At 36.7% G+C, this 15,423-nt stretch overlaps 1 protein-coding gene across 1 annotated transcript; it reads right to left on the minus strand.

The window, feature by feature from the left end:
- Positions 1-307: 307 nt before the first annotated feature.
- On the minus strand, positions 308-6,131 carry LOC143251733 (zinc finger MYM-type protein 1-like). The gene is made up of 3 exons (XM_076502976.1): positions 6,080-6,131; positions 1,475-1,850; positions 308-1,244 (listed from the first exon to the last, which is right to left on the minus strand). Exons 1-3 carry the CDS (start codon positions 6,129-6,131, stop codon positions 308-310), a joined length of 1,365 nt encoding a protein of 454 aa, XP_076359091.1.
- Between the last annotated feature and the right edge of the window lie 9,292 nt (positions 6,132-15,423).

Below are 15,423 nucleotides of genomic sequence, written 5' to 3' on the forward strand. Positions count from 1 at the left end.
CTGCCAAACTATTAAAATGAGATTGGTTCATTGTTGATCGTAGCCATGTCTTGAGTCTTCTGGCCGTCGAGAAGCTCCTTTCTCCTACAGCATTAGTTGATGGGTTAACAAGCAGGAGTTTGACTAGAATTATCACTTCCCAGATTAGGCATCTTTGAGGTTCTTTCAGCTGCTTCACGGCCAGATAAATGTCGTTGAAGCATTCAAAGTGACGATCTTCAGAGTCACCGCGTAACAGTCCATTGAGGAGAGGTAGTTGTGCCTTGAGAGAAAGGATGTCCAGATCATCACCGTATTTGTCCGCCAACTACTTCAGCTCATCAGGAGTATCCTCTTCTCGAAGAGATTTAAAGAGGAGATCTTCCATATGTCGATACGTCTGGAAGACTGGCTGATCAAAACGACGGTTGATTGCGTTAATGGCAAGGTCAAGAACCTCAAAGTACTGCCTTCTGTAGAATTCCTTGGGAGACGACGGGAACGATGGCTCACCGGTTCCTACCTCAAAACGCTTAGGCTCTCTCTTCTGTCTTGGCATTTGAGGTTCGGAAATGTTGAGCTTCATTGCCTTTCGGTGCACTTCTTCATATATCTTGTCAAAATTACTATCATTCCTCATTTTATCAAGAACACCTGCTACCAGTTTTGCATTTTGTTGCCCTTGTGCTGCAGACATGCAGGTCTTCGGCAATGTTTTTAACAAATTGTCCGTCAAAGAGTACACGGCGACACCAAGATGAAGAGCGAAGAAGTACTCAAATTTCTCCATTTGGGATCTGACACCTATTATTCGTGCCCTCATTTCAGAGTCTAGACGATCTTCCAGACAAACGTCCCACTCCAAGAGAAGCGCTTCGTAGTTGGCAATGATGCGGTCGAAGCTTTGGCCGCGAAATGTCCAGCGAATTGGGCAAATCACCTTTAGACCTGCTGTTTCTAGGTTGATGTTAGCTTTTATTTTTTCGAGCAGACTTTGACGCTTTGGTGAAAATTTTATAAGCTTGCAGATTTCGTATGTGATATCTAGGGTATCAGCTAACAACTTAGACCCTTTTGTTGCGTCACATACTGCCACATTTAAGGCATGCCCATGGCAATGTGTATAGTGTGCCTTAGGAGCATCTTTGAGGATTTGTTCAGCAACACCTCTTCGTGATCCAGCTCTTCGTAGCACTGGCCCCGACAGTTGGCCAGGGTCAAGTTCATCCGAATTATCGCGTCCTTGATGGTCAATACGATGGTATCTGCCTTTATGGTGGGGATTTCATAAAATCCGATGAAGTCCTCGTGGGGTTCCAGATTGTCGTCAATCCATCGAATACATATTGTAAGCTGTTCCTTGTTTGCAACGTCAGTGCATTCATCGGCAAGGATGGAGAAATAACGACGGTTTCTGATACAAGACGCCACATCTCGCAACACCTGCAATGCCATTACCTCTAATATTTCGTTCTGAACATCATGTGTAACATACCTGTTGGTTTCTTTCTTAAGCCACTCTATCATTTTAGAATTATCATTTACTCTGAGGTGATAAAGTTGTATGAAGTTCGATTCTTCATCGCTGTGTCCTTGCAAAGCCAGTCCCTGTCTAGCCAAGAACTGTAAGTTCTCGATGATCTTGGACATGTTGCTCCTAGATTCTTTCTTCTCTTCTCCCAGTGTCATATCCAACATTTCGCCAATGTCAGAACATGTTTTGGGAAGAACTATTACATTTTCTACTGCCATTTTATGGCACTGCGACATTTGGTGATCTCGAAGCTTTTCCCTTGCCTTCTTCCAGTTTGAAAAGCCATCTCGGAGGAAAGCCGATTCCTTGTACTTTGCATTGAATTTCTGCTCTTTTCCTGCCAGTAAGCAGGTGTGACAAAAAAACCGTATCTGAAAACTCTATGTAGTGTAACCAAGGAAATTCTTCGTACCATGACAGTTGAAATGATCGTTTGAATTGCTTGCATTCCCTTTTGGGGTACTGGAAATTTCGTGGTTGATTGGTTTTGACGGGATTATCAATTCCGCCTGTAAACTGTCATCCATATTTGCTTTGCTACCTACAAAAGAATGGATGCCTTCTGAAGCTGTCGATAGACCAACAGTTTCTACTGACAACCCGCCTGCTGTATAGTTTGTTCACATTTCCCTTGTTAACAGGCAGCTTGGGACCACAGAACTTTTCCATCGATGACTGTATTTTTCTTTTTCTGGGAAGGGGCTTTGGTCTGACCTATTGAAATATGAAAAGAAATGACTGTAGGACGTTTCCCTATTGAAATCGCCCTATTTTTACATTTGGGTCATTTTTGGCAGAAAGGGTACCCATTATTAGGGATTTTTAAGAAGAGCAATTGACCCATTTTAAGGGTTTTTTTATGGGGTACGTTCTACATTCACATCCATTGTGGAATCCTCCATGATGCGCAGGAAGTCATTACCCCATATAACGTACCCATCCAGGTCCAAATGAAGCTACCAAGTTAGCTGATAACATACCCATCCCGCGCCGGTCCGTACGAAGCGATCTAGTTAGCTGCGTGCACCCGACCGGCCAGCGAGGGATCGGGGCCGTGCGAACACTCGTGATTTTTAAATGTTGCACTTGAAATTTAAAAATCACGCGTGTGCGCAACGTGTACACATCGAACATGAGCGACAATAAGGGTGAGAATCGGTGCGAGAACTGTAAGAATATCATTTTGAGCGATAAACCTACCCATATTTAGGTCAAAATGGATTGGGGGGATATTCATGAATTTCATGCACAAATCATACCCCATGTTTATGGTTTTCTTGGAAAAAAAAAGTAACCTATTAGAGCGGCATACACCCATTAGGCGAGTACCTCCCCCCCGCCCGCGCAGTTAGAACGCACACATGAATGTGACCACGTGGCGGATACGGCAGCTGCACACTGCTAAATCCAAAATATCTCACGATCATGTGATGGGTGGATACAATCAATGAATCTATTACCAGTGGCAAAATTAACCATGTTTAACTGAGCAGACACAAAATGTTCAAGTTTTCCACATTTAAGGTCTAGGTTTCAGGTTATCAAAAATTTTACAGGACTGTGGACATAGGCTGATTATTAAACATGGAACTTGATTAAGGCCAGACGAAACACATGGAATTTCAGTAACATGTTTCAAATCAAATGACTTTGTGTTGTGTTTTCACTTCATCAAACTAAGCTGTGCGTAAAGCTGTATGCCTGTACATAGATTTGTGAATGCAGTTCATATTCTTGGAATTCACAATGTTCTCGTTTCTTTAATTATCAAAGCCTCGGGATTTTCTGGAAATCTTAACTGTAAAATTGTAATTACATTGGGGAGGGGTGGAACGGGATATTGACAATTTAGACCAGTCTCACGTACAGGTCATGTTTCCATTTATGTTTTGAGTATCAAATTCAGAGCTGCCACTCTAAACTTTTATTAATAATTTTTAATTAATAATTATAAATAATTACCCATACCCACATGGTTATTGATCTTTATTAAGTGGGATTACCTTGAACATCATTCTCATTGGATTTGCTCAAATTTAACAAAAGTTAACAATTTAGAAAACCCCACACCCCTGCGAGTGTCCAAACTTGATTAAAACCATCCCGCGTGTCAGAGTTGTGCACAATAGGCCAATTAAATGCTTATTTGTAAATATATATCCTACAACTTACAAGGCTACAATACATAACATAACTGCCCAAGAACAAACTGACAATTCTTAATCTAAGTTTATTTTGTACCTCACTCTCCTGATCCTCACTGGTAAAAGCATGATCCATATTGAGCTTAAATTCTGTATCAAGGCATCTGTGGGAAATTTTGGAGTCGTAATAAGACGCCTGGTAGGTTTTAGAATTAGTCTGAGCCAACTTCGTGTGTAGTTTATCATGCATACATGTACGTTATGTGTATGCATACTGTGTTACGTTTTGTTTCGGTTCTTAAAATGCATATATTCGTGTGTGTTGTGATAGTTAGCTCGCCACCACGCATGCAAGGTCCACGAATAAAAAAAAAAAATATCGTCACATTCTATTTGAAGTCACGCAACAATACGCGCGCACAGCCCCATGCAACACATACATGATTGATATAGTGTGTGTCTACATCTCTGTAAGATAACGGTCATAATATGCAATCAAATACAGGGCACGGTATGTAGTACAGATCCGTACGCGCGCCGTAGGCCTCGCTCGTTTATTTTTATTTGGTCCGGCATGGCCTAGCGCGTAAGGCGTGCGACTCGTAATCCGAGGGTCGCGGGTTCGCGCCCGCGTCGCGCTAAACATCCTCGCCCTCCCAGCCGTGGGGGTGTATAATGTGACGGTCAATCCCACTATTCGTTGGTAAAGAGTAGCCCAAGAGTTGGCGGTGGGTGGTGATGACTAGCTGCCTTCCCTCTAGTCTTACACTGCTAAATTAGGGACGGCTAGCACAGATAGCCCTCGAGTAGCTTTGTGCGAAATTTCCAAACAAACAAACAAAATTATTTTTATTTTTTTATGTCACGCACCTACGTCACCGCTCGTGTAGTCATGTAGGAATTTAAATACGGTAAAACAAACGATATTGATACCAGCAGGATGTACCAAGCAACAGAATAATGAAAATTTCATTTTAACCAAGAATCAAAATATTATCTATCTGCGACATTTCATTTTTTTTGCACTATTGAAAAAAATGGTTGTTAGCCAAAAGTGTGGTAGGGCTGCAGCCCCCCGGTTCCGCGGCCCCTGTATCAAATGTACCTACAAAGTCAGTGTTACCTTTTACATTGGAGTCAAGCAGGATTTAATATTGTCCCCACATATAAATAAAAAGAATTAAAATATCCATTATTATGTTTAACATGGTGCTAGTGACAGTAAGGTGTTTGCGTACCACTGACATATTGGTTTTGTTTGTTTATGTATAACTTTTATTTCCGTATGTATGTTTTACGATGTAATTTCGGTTAATTCCCAAATTTCTTTATATATATCAGTATCGTATTGTTTTTATTGGTTCATGTTACCAACTTATTGTCATAATGGATAATGCCTATGGGATATCCCATTTATCAGTCAAAATCCAAACAGTGATGTTAATCCAGTCAGCTGTCATGGATAATCATAAAAAAATCACACACATATTATGATAGGGTATACATTTTTTATATCTTTTTTGTTTAGGAAGGATGGAGGTAGGGAGTACAATTAGTCGAAATATTAGAGGCCGGCTTCTACGCATTTGCTTTCTTTTATAAGGTATTTAATGGTAACTGTGTTTCCAAAACGAGGTTTAAACAGTGTTTGTTTGTTTTTGAATTTCGCACAAAGCTACTCGAGGGCTATCTGTGCTAGCCGTCCCTAATTTAGCAGTGTAAGACTAGAGGGAAGACAGCTAGTCATCACCACCCACCGCCAACTCTTGGGCTACTCTTTTACCAACAAATAATGGGATTGACCGTCACATTATAACGCCCCCACGGCTGAAAGGGCGAGCATGTTTGGCGCGACGGGGATGCGAACCCGCGACCCTCAGATTACGAGGTCGCACGCTTTAGACAGTGAAAGGCAGTAGAAGTTGAATCGTTGTTGGTGTGAACACTCAGCTCTGTACCATTACTTACTTTAATTTAATTTTTTTTCACGATTTTCCATGATGTTCGACTAGACTGACATTGGTTTCTGGATTATTTCTGAATGATGGAATATACCAAGTACATTCGGTTGGTATTATCAATTATGACAACAATTTGAAAACCTGGACAAATAATCGTAATGAAATATTTAATTCATTATTCTTTTATATTGCCCATTTAATCGCCTGTTAACAATAAATGCAATCTATAGTATGCAAGCTATTTATACATGTACATATACATGTTGTGAAACAATGCCAAAAGTCAATTTTCTAATCCGAGGCCAAACAAAGTCCTTTCTTTAAATGTCACTTCTGAAAAGGTTGGAAATTGTCCATAAAGAAAGAGTTAACATCTTTGTCTGAGATCTTCACAAACTGATTCATCAAGCCCACTTTAATTTGAAGTGGAGCTAATAGGACTTTCTTTGTGTCAACCAAACTTTCACGTTCAATGTTTTCTATCCCGCTATCAGGCTGACTCCGGGTGGCCATTACTTCTTTATCTGGTGCTGATTTAGTACTTTGCTTGTCCCATTTCACATACACACAAAATAACAACGCAGAAACTTTGTATAACAGTATTGTTAGTCTTACAACATTCAAAAGATTTTTAGGTCTCCACAAAGTAGCCAAACACATTTTTTTTTTATATTTGACTTTATCAATAAGAAGTTTGAGATTTTCGTGTTTCCTTCAAGTGACCAAAATGAGTAATAGTAACAAATACATATATCTTATCATTAAGAAGGAGAACACATTTGAGACTACTGTTGGAGGAATCAATAAACAATTACCATTCATTAAATTATCAAACTTTATCTCCTAACATCGATCCTTCGGTGTGGATTCCTGTACGTGGTCTAGGGTCAACCAAGTACCAGTGTTGGATGTTATCAACAGGTGTTGTGGACATGGTATCTGATACTGATCTTTGGGTATAGTGCTCATGAAACCTTGGTGTTGCTACAGTGTCCTTGTTTGGCATTGTAGTCCATCCCGTCGTAGGACTCCATGGCGGGTGGGGTCAGTGAGCAGCGAAATATTCTTTCTTATTATGGACCATCCAAATAAAAACTTAAATAAAATAGTGAAGAACAGTCCACAAGTATATGCTCACGTCTTGAAGATTTTAGGCAGCAATCTTCAATATTTGTAACACCTGTACCTCATTTTCTTATTCTACATTCTCTTTCAGACAAACCTTTAGGGCAAATGTCTCCCTTTTTCATTCAGAAGGGAATAGAAGGATTTGCTGGCTCTCAAAAATCTGTCAAAAAGCTTCGCTCTGGTGACATATTGGTGGAAACATCAACATCTCAATGCAGTGAACTCCTTACACTCAAAGGCGATTGGGGATATACCTATTGAGGTTATGCCTCATCCTACTTTGAATTCATCATGAGGAATTACTGTTGAGAGGGATTTGAAGAGCATCCCCAGGTCATAGATCCTCTGGTTTCTCCACCTAAGGAGTTTCTGCAGTGAGGCATATCACTATTTGCAGAGGTGGAATTATGATGCTGACCAATGTTCCCACTTTAACATTTACATCATTATTTGCACCTGCCACCATGAAGGCAGGTTATCTTAATTGCAAGGCACGACCATACATTCCAAAACCATCCATATAAATAGGAATAGAAGGATGGTTCAAAATCAGGTGACTATGTGGGTTCTGCCATAGTTTGTTGTGGTTCGATGGTTGCACACAGAATCCCCTCAACATTTTCTGTGTTCACCACTGAACTGTATGCCATTTCTCTTGCCCTGGATCACATAGAAGCAAAGCAGTACTCCAATTGCACCATTTGTACTGACTAGCTTTGTTCTATACTGGCCCTGGAATTGCTTCACACCAGTTCTCACCAATATTCAAAACTGACCAGTCCATTTCTCTTTTAACATCTACTTCTATCCAGTTTTTCTAGATACCAGGCCATGTTGGTATTCACAGGAATGGGCTCGCTGACACTGCAGCTAAATCTGTCTGCTCTGGCACTATCACTGCTGTGTCTGTTTCATACATGGACTATGGTCCTGTATTCAAGACTCGGCTCTGTGCCAGTTGGCTTGGAGTGAGCAACGTAAAAACAAGCTTTTCCAAATAAAACCCTCCATTGAACTTTGGCCATCTTGCTTCCATAAGGATCAAAAAGAAAAAGTTTTCTTAAGTAGACTATGCATTGGTCACAGTTTTTTAACTCATTGTTTTCTTTTATCTGGCACTGATCCACCACTGTGTTGTCTCTGTAACATTCAGGTCACAACAAGCCACATTTTATGACTCTCAACGACAGCACCAATTTAAACATGTTTTGTCCCATGGTTTATCAGTAATATTACAAATATTTTTAGTTTTTTAAAGGCCATTAATCTTTTTAATGCCATTTAACTTTTTAATTTACACATTACATATTTCTTAACGTAATTCTCTTTTAAAAATCAAAGTCCATGTAGTTTGATTTGAAATTAGAAAATGGCCGTTACATCAAATAGCTCGAAACCAGAACTGGAAAGGCCAATTTCAGGTGTCTAATGCTGCTGTTTGAACTACTCATTAGTCAACCTGGTGAGTAAAAATTATTAAAATTTTGCTACAAGTCTTTTAAAACTTGTCTTATTTTACTTTCTGAAAATGGCCATAATGCCAAATAACTCTAAACTGAAGCTTCAGGAAATCAAGAGAAAGAATTTATTCCATACATTTAGCAAGAATGTTCACTGCTTTATTGAAACAATATTGTTGAATTAATACCAATTCTACGAGTTGCAGCCTGTGAATGAAGAGTGGATATAGTTCACTCATAATTTCAATAGAGGTCCAAAATGTGTTGTCCTTCAAAACAGTAACATATATGTATCTGTTCCTATTAGTCAATCGATTCACTTGAAGGAAACATACAAAACTGTCAAAATTCTTGTTGATAAGGTCTAATACAAAGAACATGGCTGGCTATTTTGTGGAAACTTGAAAGTCCTTTGAATGTTGTTGTATTAAACACCCAGTCAGACAAAGTTTTCACATTTTGTGTGTGAAATGGGACAAATGACACAAAATCAGTGCTGGATAAGAAGTAATGGCCACGCAAAGTCAGTCGGATACCAGAATTGAAAACACTGAATGTGAAAGTCTGGTTGACACAAAGAATGTCCTATTACCTTCATTTCACATAAACTGGGCTTGATAGATCAGCTTGTAATGATCTTAAACAAAGATGGTGACTGTTTCAAGTATCTGTATGAGGAATTCCCAGCAATTTCAGAAGCAACACTTAAAAGGATTTTGTTTAGCCTCAGATTAGAAAACTGACTTAAAATGAACATATCTAAGTCTGTTTGTTCATTTGAATTTTTTCATTAAACCACACAAAAGCTATCTGTGTTAACTATCCCAAAATTAACTATGAAAGACTAAAGAAAATGCAGCTAATCATCAGCATCCACTGTCAACTTTTGGTTACTTTTTATTGAAGAAAATTAGGGTTGATTATAATGACTACTTGGCTGAAAAAAAAAACAAGCATGTTTGGTTGGACAAGGATTCAACCCACAAACTGCAAGTTGAACTTGTAATACGTAAGATCATAATACATGGTTCTGACACTAAATGATGTAGATTTCACAAAAATATCAGGATGAATCTGAATGCATATCTGTTTGACATTAACTTTCCTCTCGTTTATTCATTTTTTTTATTTTTATCAACAAACATAATAAAAAAATGTTCATTGTGGCAAATAAAATAATAATTTGATCTAAGCAAGAGTTTTATTTATTCCTAATTTGTAACAACATTTTTACATGGAGGAGAAATGGATATTATTTTCAAAATTTAATAAGCTGAATAATAGGAAGTCGTGACACCCAATATACTAATGCTCTTGGAGAAATCTGAGAAATGCAATCTGTTAATTTTCTTGTCCTAAAATGATGCCAGTCTTCATGGTCAATATATTTCAACATGTATATTAGGATATTTGGTTTTTGAGCTATTAATGTGAATCTAGTTATCACTGTAGTGGGCTGTATTGTTTTCACTGACCAGTTAATGAACAGATGCTGTGTGAAAAATAAAAACATCTGTTTAACAAAAGTGCTTATTATACATCACATACAGTTTGTTTAATTAGTCTCTTTATACAGTACTGTGAGAAAGTGTAAGGACAAAAGAATATTTTGTCATTCTTTCCATTTTATGGGGCAATTCTTCCATGTTATTACTGATTGTAAATTTCAATGCCATGGTAGTGATTCATTGATCACTTTTTAACATATATGTAATTTATGCTTAACACTGTGCTATGCGGAGGTTGTTACAGTGTTATATGTTAAATTATATAAATAATTACATATTACTAGTGTTGGAATATATTATTTATTTTTCATACACTTGGTAAGTGAATTTCTAGCCAACTCAACTACTGATCTTAAGAGTTTTGTGAGTGAGTGTATGATATTTGTGCTGTATTTCTCAAATAAATCATTGTGTTACATACATAATTCTAGAGCTGGGCATTTAGTGTTTTGTGTTAATTCTAAACACTTTCCTCCAATACAAGCATGTACATTGAGCAAGAGAGAGAAAAAAAACAGAAAGATGAAGGAGCGCTTCCTTCATAATTTTGTGGACAACATTGTCCTGGCATGACATTCATCTTTCTATTTTTACCTAGTTTTAGTTTAAAAGTAATTTTCCGATTTGCCATCGGTTTCATTTGATATATCACTAGAAATTACTGTCACAATCTTTAAGATAATATGGACATTTCAAAGAAATGGTTGCCATTTTTTAAACATTTTCAGTAATCTCCAACTAATCTTGTGCAAATAAAATAAATTAATAATTAGACATTGAAAACATGTTTTACCACCACTGATGGGATGTTTTAAATAAAACATTTCTGAAATTAGAAATGATTAAAGAACCAAAGATCAATTTATTTACGCTGTTTAATTACGACAAACATCTTCTAAAGTTCAAGCCCTTGTCCTCGTTCGTGGAAGATAGAAATGGATCAAAGTAGGAGATCGTTAAGCTTGAGTGAAGTATGGTATAAGTTTCGTTCATATTACCCCAATGACAACCATGAACGACTGTCCAGATCACCCTAAAGTGTTGCTGGGTGACGGAATTCTGTTGGAGATGTGACTGGCCTAGCAAACCGATAGTGGATATTCAAATTGCTCAAGTTAATTAATGAAAGGAGATACAAATGGGCAGACCAAAAGGATGAATGTAGTGTCAAAATTCAAGGACTATAATTAAGAATTACACATGGTATGTGTGTGTAGAATCTGAACCAGAGATCGTGTAATTCATGTCAAAACATCAGATAACAGCAAAAAACAAAACAAAAAACATGCTAATCACTAAACAAAAAGGAATACACCAGAATTATGTTCTAGTTTCAAACACGTAAGTTGAAACACATGAAAAAGCATTGCATAGAATCAGTGCCATTTTGTATCTACAAACAGACTGATTACAGATATCGAATATATAGTAAGAGATTCATTATATGGGAATTGAAGTTTCATGGTTAAGAACAGAATGACGGTAGCAACAATGAACATCTAGCACGCGTGTCGACAGTGATATAACTTAATCAGTATAGCTTCCTAAAGACTGAATATGTACATTCCAAAACATTCAAGAATTAAATGTTTACTACCATACACACACAAGTCAAATGTTCATTGTTGCTGTCGTCATTCTGTTGCTCATCAAATATATATGCTAAAGAAAGGATCACACTGATGAGACTAAAAGAAAAGTGGTTAACAACTATCATTTCAAGTGTGTGCACTATGCAATGACAGCTATACATAAGATGAAGAAGTCGAGATTTTCCAAAACTCTGAGGTACTGTCAACAAGGTAAGGACATTGATGACATTATTGTTATGTTATGAGAGATTTTAATGGCAGACATATTTAGCCCTTCACAACTACAATGTATAGCACATGCTAGAACTGTGTGACTTATATTTCATTAACACTTTATACCAACATCATCCAGCTCAGATATACGAATGATACAAATGGAAGAATTTTACTCAAGCATCCCAGATAGATTAGATTTTAACAAGAGTGGTCCAGAGAAGAGAAGTCAGAGACTCGATAGTCATACCTAATGTAACTACAAATTCTGACCATCATCCTGTTCTCAAGGTTTTATCAAGACACAAAAGAAAAATTTAGCATGAAAAAATTTGGACGTGGCAGGAAGAGGGAAGAGCATGGTGGAAAAGTCAAAGAAGCAAAACCAAGTAAAGAAAAAATAAGAAATAGGTTAAAAACCAAATGAAGTGGAGGACTGTGTAAGGTATAAGATAGTAAGAAGAAAGAATAAAGGAATAGTGAAGAAATCTAAGGCAGAATCCTGGATGAGGTGTGGTAAACGTTTGAGTAACTTGTGTAAGGACTCGTTCAGGGTATTTTACAAGCATGTTAAAGCCATACACTTGAAGGATGAGAGATTTAACCCAATAGTTGTCACCCAGTGACAGAAAGAGTAAACTACTGTGTAATTAAACCAAAACCAAAGTGAGGTGAAAACAATACTTGCAAGAACTCTTAACCTCAACAAGGACAAAGAACACATACTCTGTTCATTCTCATGAATGAAAAACACAACAAACCTTCAATACTAGAATAAGAAGTGAAATAAGTAATGAAGAACACAACACCAAGAACAAAACTGTGGGAATCAAGGAAATAAAATCAGAAACAATAAGTAGTCATGTGGTTGACAGGAATATTTAATAAATCATGGAAAGAGGAAAGGTCCCAGAAGGCTGTTAAAGAGTTGTTGTGGCACCAGTTTAAAAGAAAAAAAGATATAATAAAAAAAATTGCACCACTTATATTGAATTTCCCTTCTTAGACATGTAAGTAAGATGAATATAAGAATTTCTAGAATCTTGTCTAAAATACAATTTGCAGTGATGCAATGTTAACTTTAAGGCAACACACTGAAGCCCAACTAGAACTGAATATTGTTTTCATAGATTAAAACAAAAACAATGAATTGTATTGACAGAAATGAGTTGTGAAAAATATTCAAAGATTACTGGGTACAAAACCAGCTCTCTACTGACACAAGAGCAATGCATGCATATAACAAAAGTACTAGAACAACAAATGGCTTTAGTAATTGGTTTCAATTATTATATGGGTTGAAACAAGGCTTTCTCTTGCCCCTCTCTTCTAGTCATCATTTATGTGCATCACATCATCAAAGTAACCATTCCAAATTGAGAAGCCTAAACAAATTACTTTTTTTGTTCATGGCCAAACTTTTATACCTGAAAGTAAAGAAAAAGTACAAAACAACACAAGTCGCCTCAACAGCAGCTGCTAAAAATATGATATTAAATTCAGTACAGTGAAATCAGAAACAATGTTTACCAAAGTAAAACACCACGTCAGTTAATGTCATTGATATTAATAATACGAAGAGTTGAGTAGTTCAAAGAATTCAAATATCTGGAAAGTATTTCCACAAATGACAGTGCACAGATAGAAAAATTGAAACAATAATATAAAACATAAAGTGTGTAAACTACCAACTAACACGTCTTCTTAAAAGCCTAAATATCTTGATGTAAATAAAGTTTTAATTAATAAACACAATCTTTGTACTAACTCTGTGTTACTAATGTCAAACCTGAGTTATTAATAAAAATCAAGAATGAAAAATTTAACACTTGCAACTGAGACACTTACAGAAAGATGCTAATATAACTAGAAGAGACAAGATAAGAAACTTAAGGGTCAGAGAAGTGGTTGGAAGAGCCCCAGTCAGCAAATACATTGAAAAGTAAATAATTTAAGTGGTTTGGACACAAACTGAGAGTGAACCCCACAAGACCCAGCATAGCCATGTGGTTAGGGTACTCTACTTGTAATCTAAAGGTTGCATGTTCCGTCACACCAAACATAATCACCCTTTCAACCGTAGGAGCATTATAATGTGATGGTCAGTCCCACCATTCATTGGTAAAAGAGTCGCCCAAGAGTTGGCGGTGGGTGGTGATTACTAGCTAGCTGCCTTCCCTCTAGTCTTATACTACTAATTTAGGAATGGCTAGTGCAAATAACCTTCATGTAACTTTGCACAAAATTCAAAAGTAAACAAGCAGCCCAACAAACAAGACGCATGAGTATATGTTATGAAAGCAACAGAATTCAAAGAAAAAGGCAGACCTAGAAAAAGATAGATCATGTCGTGACTGAGACTCTGAATAACTGTACCCCCTATCACATTTAACAGAAGTTAGCTGGAATACGTAACGTTATGATCAAGCAAGTTATAAAATATCTAAGACAAGTACAGATTACAAATGGGCCCCGCATGCTCAGGTTGTTAGGGTGCTTAACTCGTAATCTGAGGGTTGCGGGTTTGAGTCCCCATCACACATCGAACATATTTGCCTCTCCAACTGTGAGAGCATTATAAGTTGTGGTCAATCCCAGTATTCTTTGGTAAAAGAGTAGCTCAAGAGTTGGAGAGGGGAGTTGATCACAAGCTGCATTCCCTCTAGTCTTACACTGCTATATTAGGAATGACTAGCATAACCCTTGTGTAGATTTGAGCGAAATTCAAAACAAACAAATATATTATAAATATGATGTTCAATGAAGTGCCGAGAGTTAGAAAGTGAGTTGCTTCACGGTAGAATTAGTTGAAAGATATTTAACATAGATTTCCTCAGATAGATAGCTGAATTTGCAACATGTCTCTGTGAAGTATTTTGATATCTGTTTACTATCGCGCTTATTGAGTTATTTTGTACAAATAAGTTAATTTATTTTGGGTTAATTAATGTCTTTTGGTAGATAGGCCTACGACACTTTACGATGGTGTAAAAGTGTTGAAATTTGTAGAAACGTGGTAGGTAAAAATAAACTACTTTATTATAATTTAAATGGAATGATCTTTTAGAATTACTTTAATCAGTCAATTTTAAAGAAATAAGAGCATTGCAAAACGATATAGGAAGTAAGATATTATCTTGGTGCACATTTTCAACTGTTGAAAATGAATACACGGTTACAGAATGAGAGCAAACCATCACTGATATGAGGAGATCGTTAAATCAAGAGGAAAAATACAGAAATGTGAACAAATACCGAAATAGAAGAGACAGAAAGTAAAAGATAAAAAGAGATTTAAAGAAAAAATAAAGGAAAAAGAAACATAAAATAAGCAGAAAGAAACCTCAGAGTAGAAAAGATTGACATGAAAATAAGATAGTAGTAAAATAGAGATCTACTAATTAATGAATAATTAAAATAAATCTGGCCGATTCGTTTGTTTGATTGTTGTTGAGTGCAAAGCTACATATGGATTATCTTAGCTGTGTGTATCAAAACTGGTTTTTAGTGTTTATAACATGATCTTATAGCCTTCAATCTTAACACCGTACCACTAAATGGAAAAATCTCACTGAAGACAAATAAGACTTATAAAATTATTAAAATATACAGAAAAATAACAACAACAAGGTTGAGAAAGTCTGTAAAGGTTCTAGTGACAAAGCTGAAAAATAAAGCAATTGATGAAGTAGAAAAGAACACCAGTAACAGAATGTCTAAAAAATGAATTATTAAATATAAATACAAAATCAACGACATCTCTATCTGCATTGGTTCAGGAATTTCAGCCTCAATGCCTTCTGCTACAAAATATGAAATAGGAGAACTTATTTGTTTACATTTATTATCACCACTGCTGTGCAACTCTTTACTGAAAGATCCTTCTAGACTACTCCAAACATAG

The sequence above is a fragment of the Tachypleus tridentatus genome, chromosome 6 (genome assembly GCF_004210375.1).
Source record: "Tachypleus tridentatus isolate NWPU-2018 chromosome 6, ASM421037v1, whole genome shotgun sequence".
In the NCBI taxonomy this organism is placed as follows: domain Eukaryota; kingdom Metazoa; phylum Arthropoda; class Merostomata; order Xiphosura; family Limulidae; genus Tachypleus; species Tachypleus tridentatus.

What these genes read in the sequence shown, in the direction of transcription:
- LOC143251733 (XM_076502976.1), bottom strand. Translation starts at nt 6,131, where the DNA reads ATGGCCACCCGGAGTCAGCCTGATAGCGGGATAGAAAACATTGAACGT. An exon ending in AGAAAACATTGAACGTGAAA is followed by an intron (nt 1,851 to 6,079) that starts GTTTGGTTGACA and finishes GCTTACTGGCAG; the next exon opens with GAAAAGAGCAGAAATTCAAT. An exon ending in CTTAAGAAAGAAACCAACAG is followed by an intron (nt 1,245 to 1,474) that starts GTATGTTACACA and finishes CCATAAAGGCAG; the next exon opens with ATACCATCGTATTGACCATC.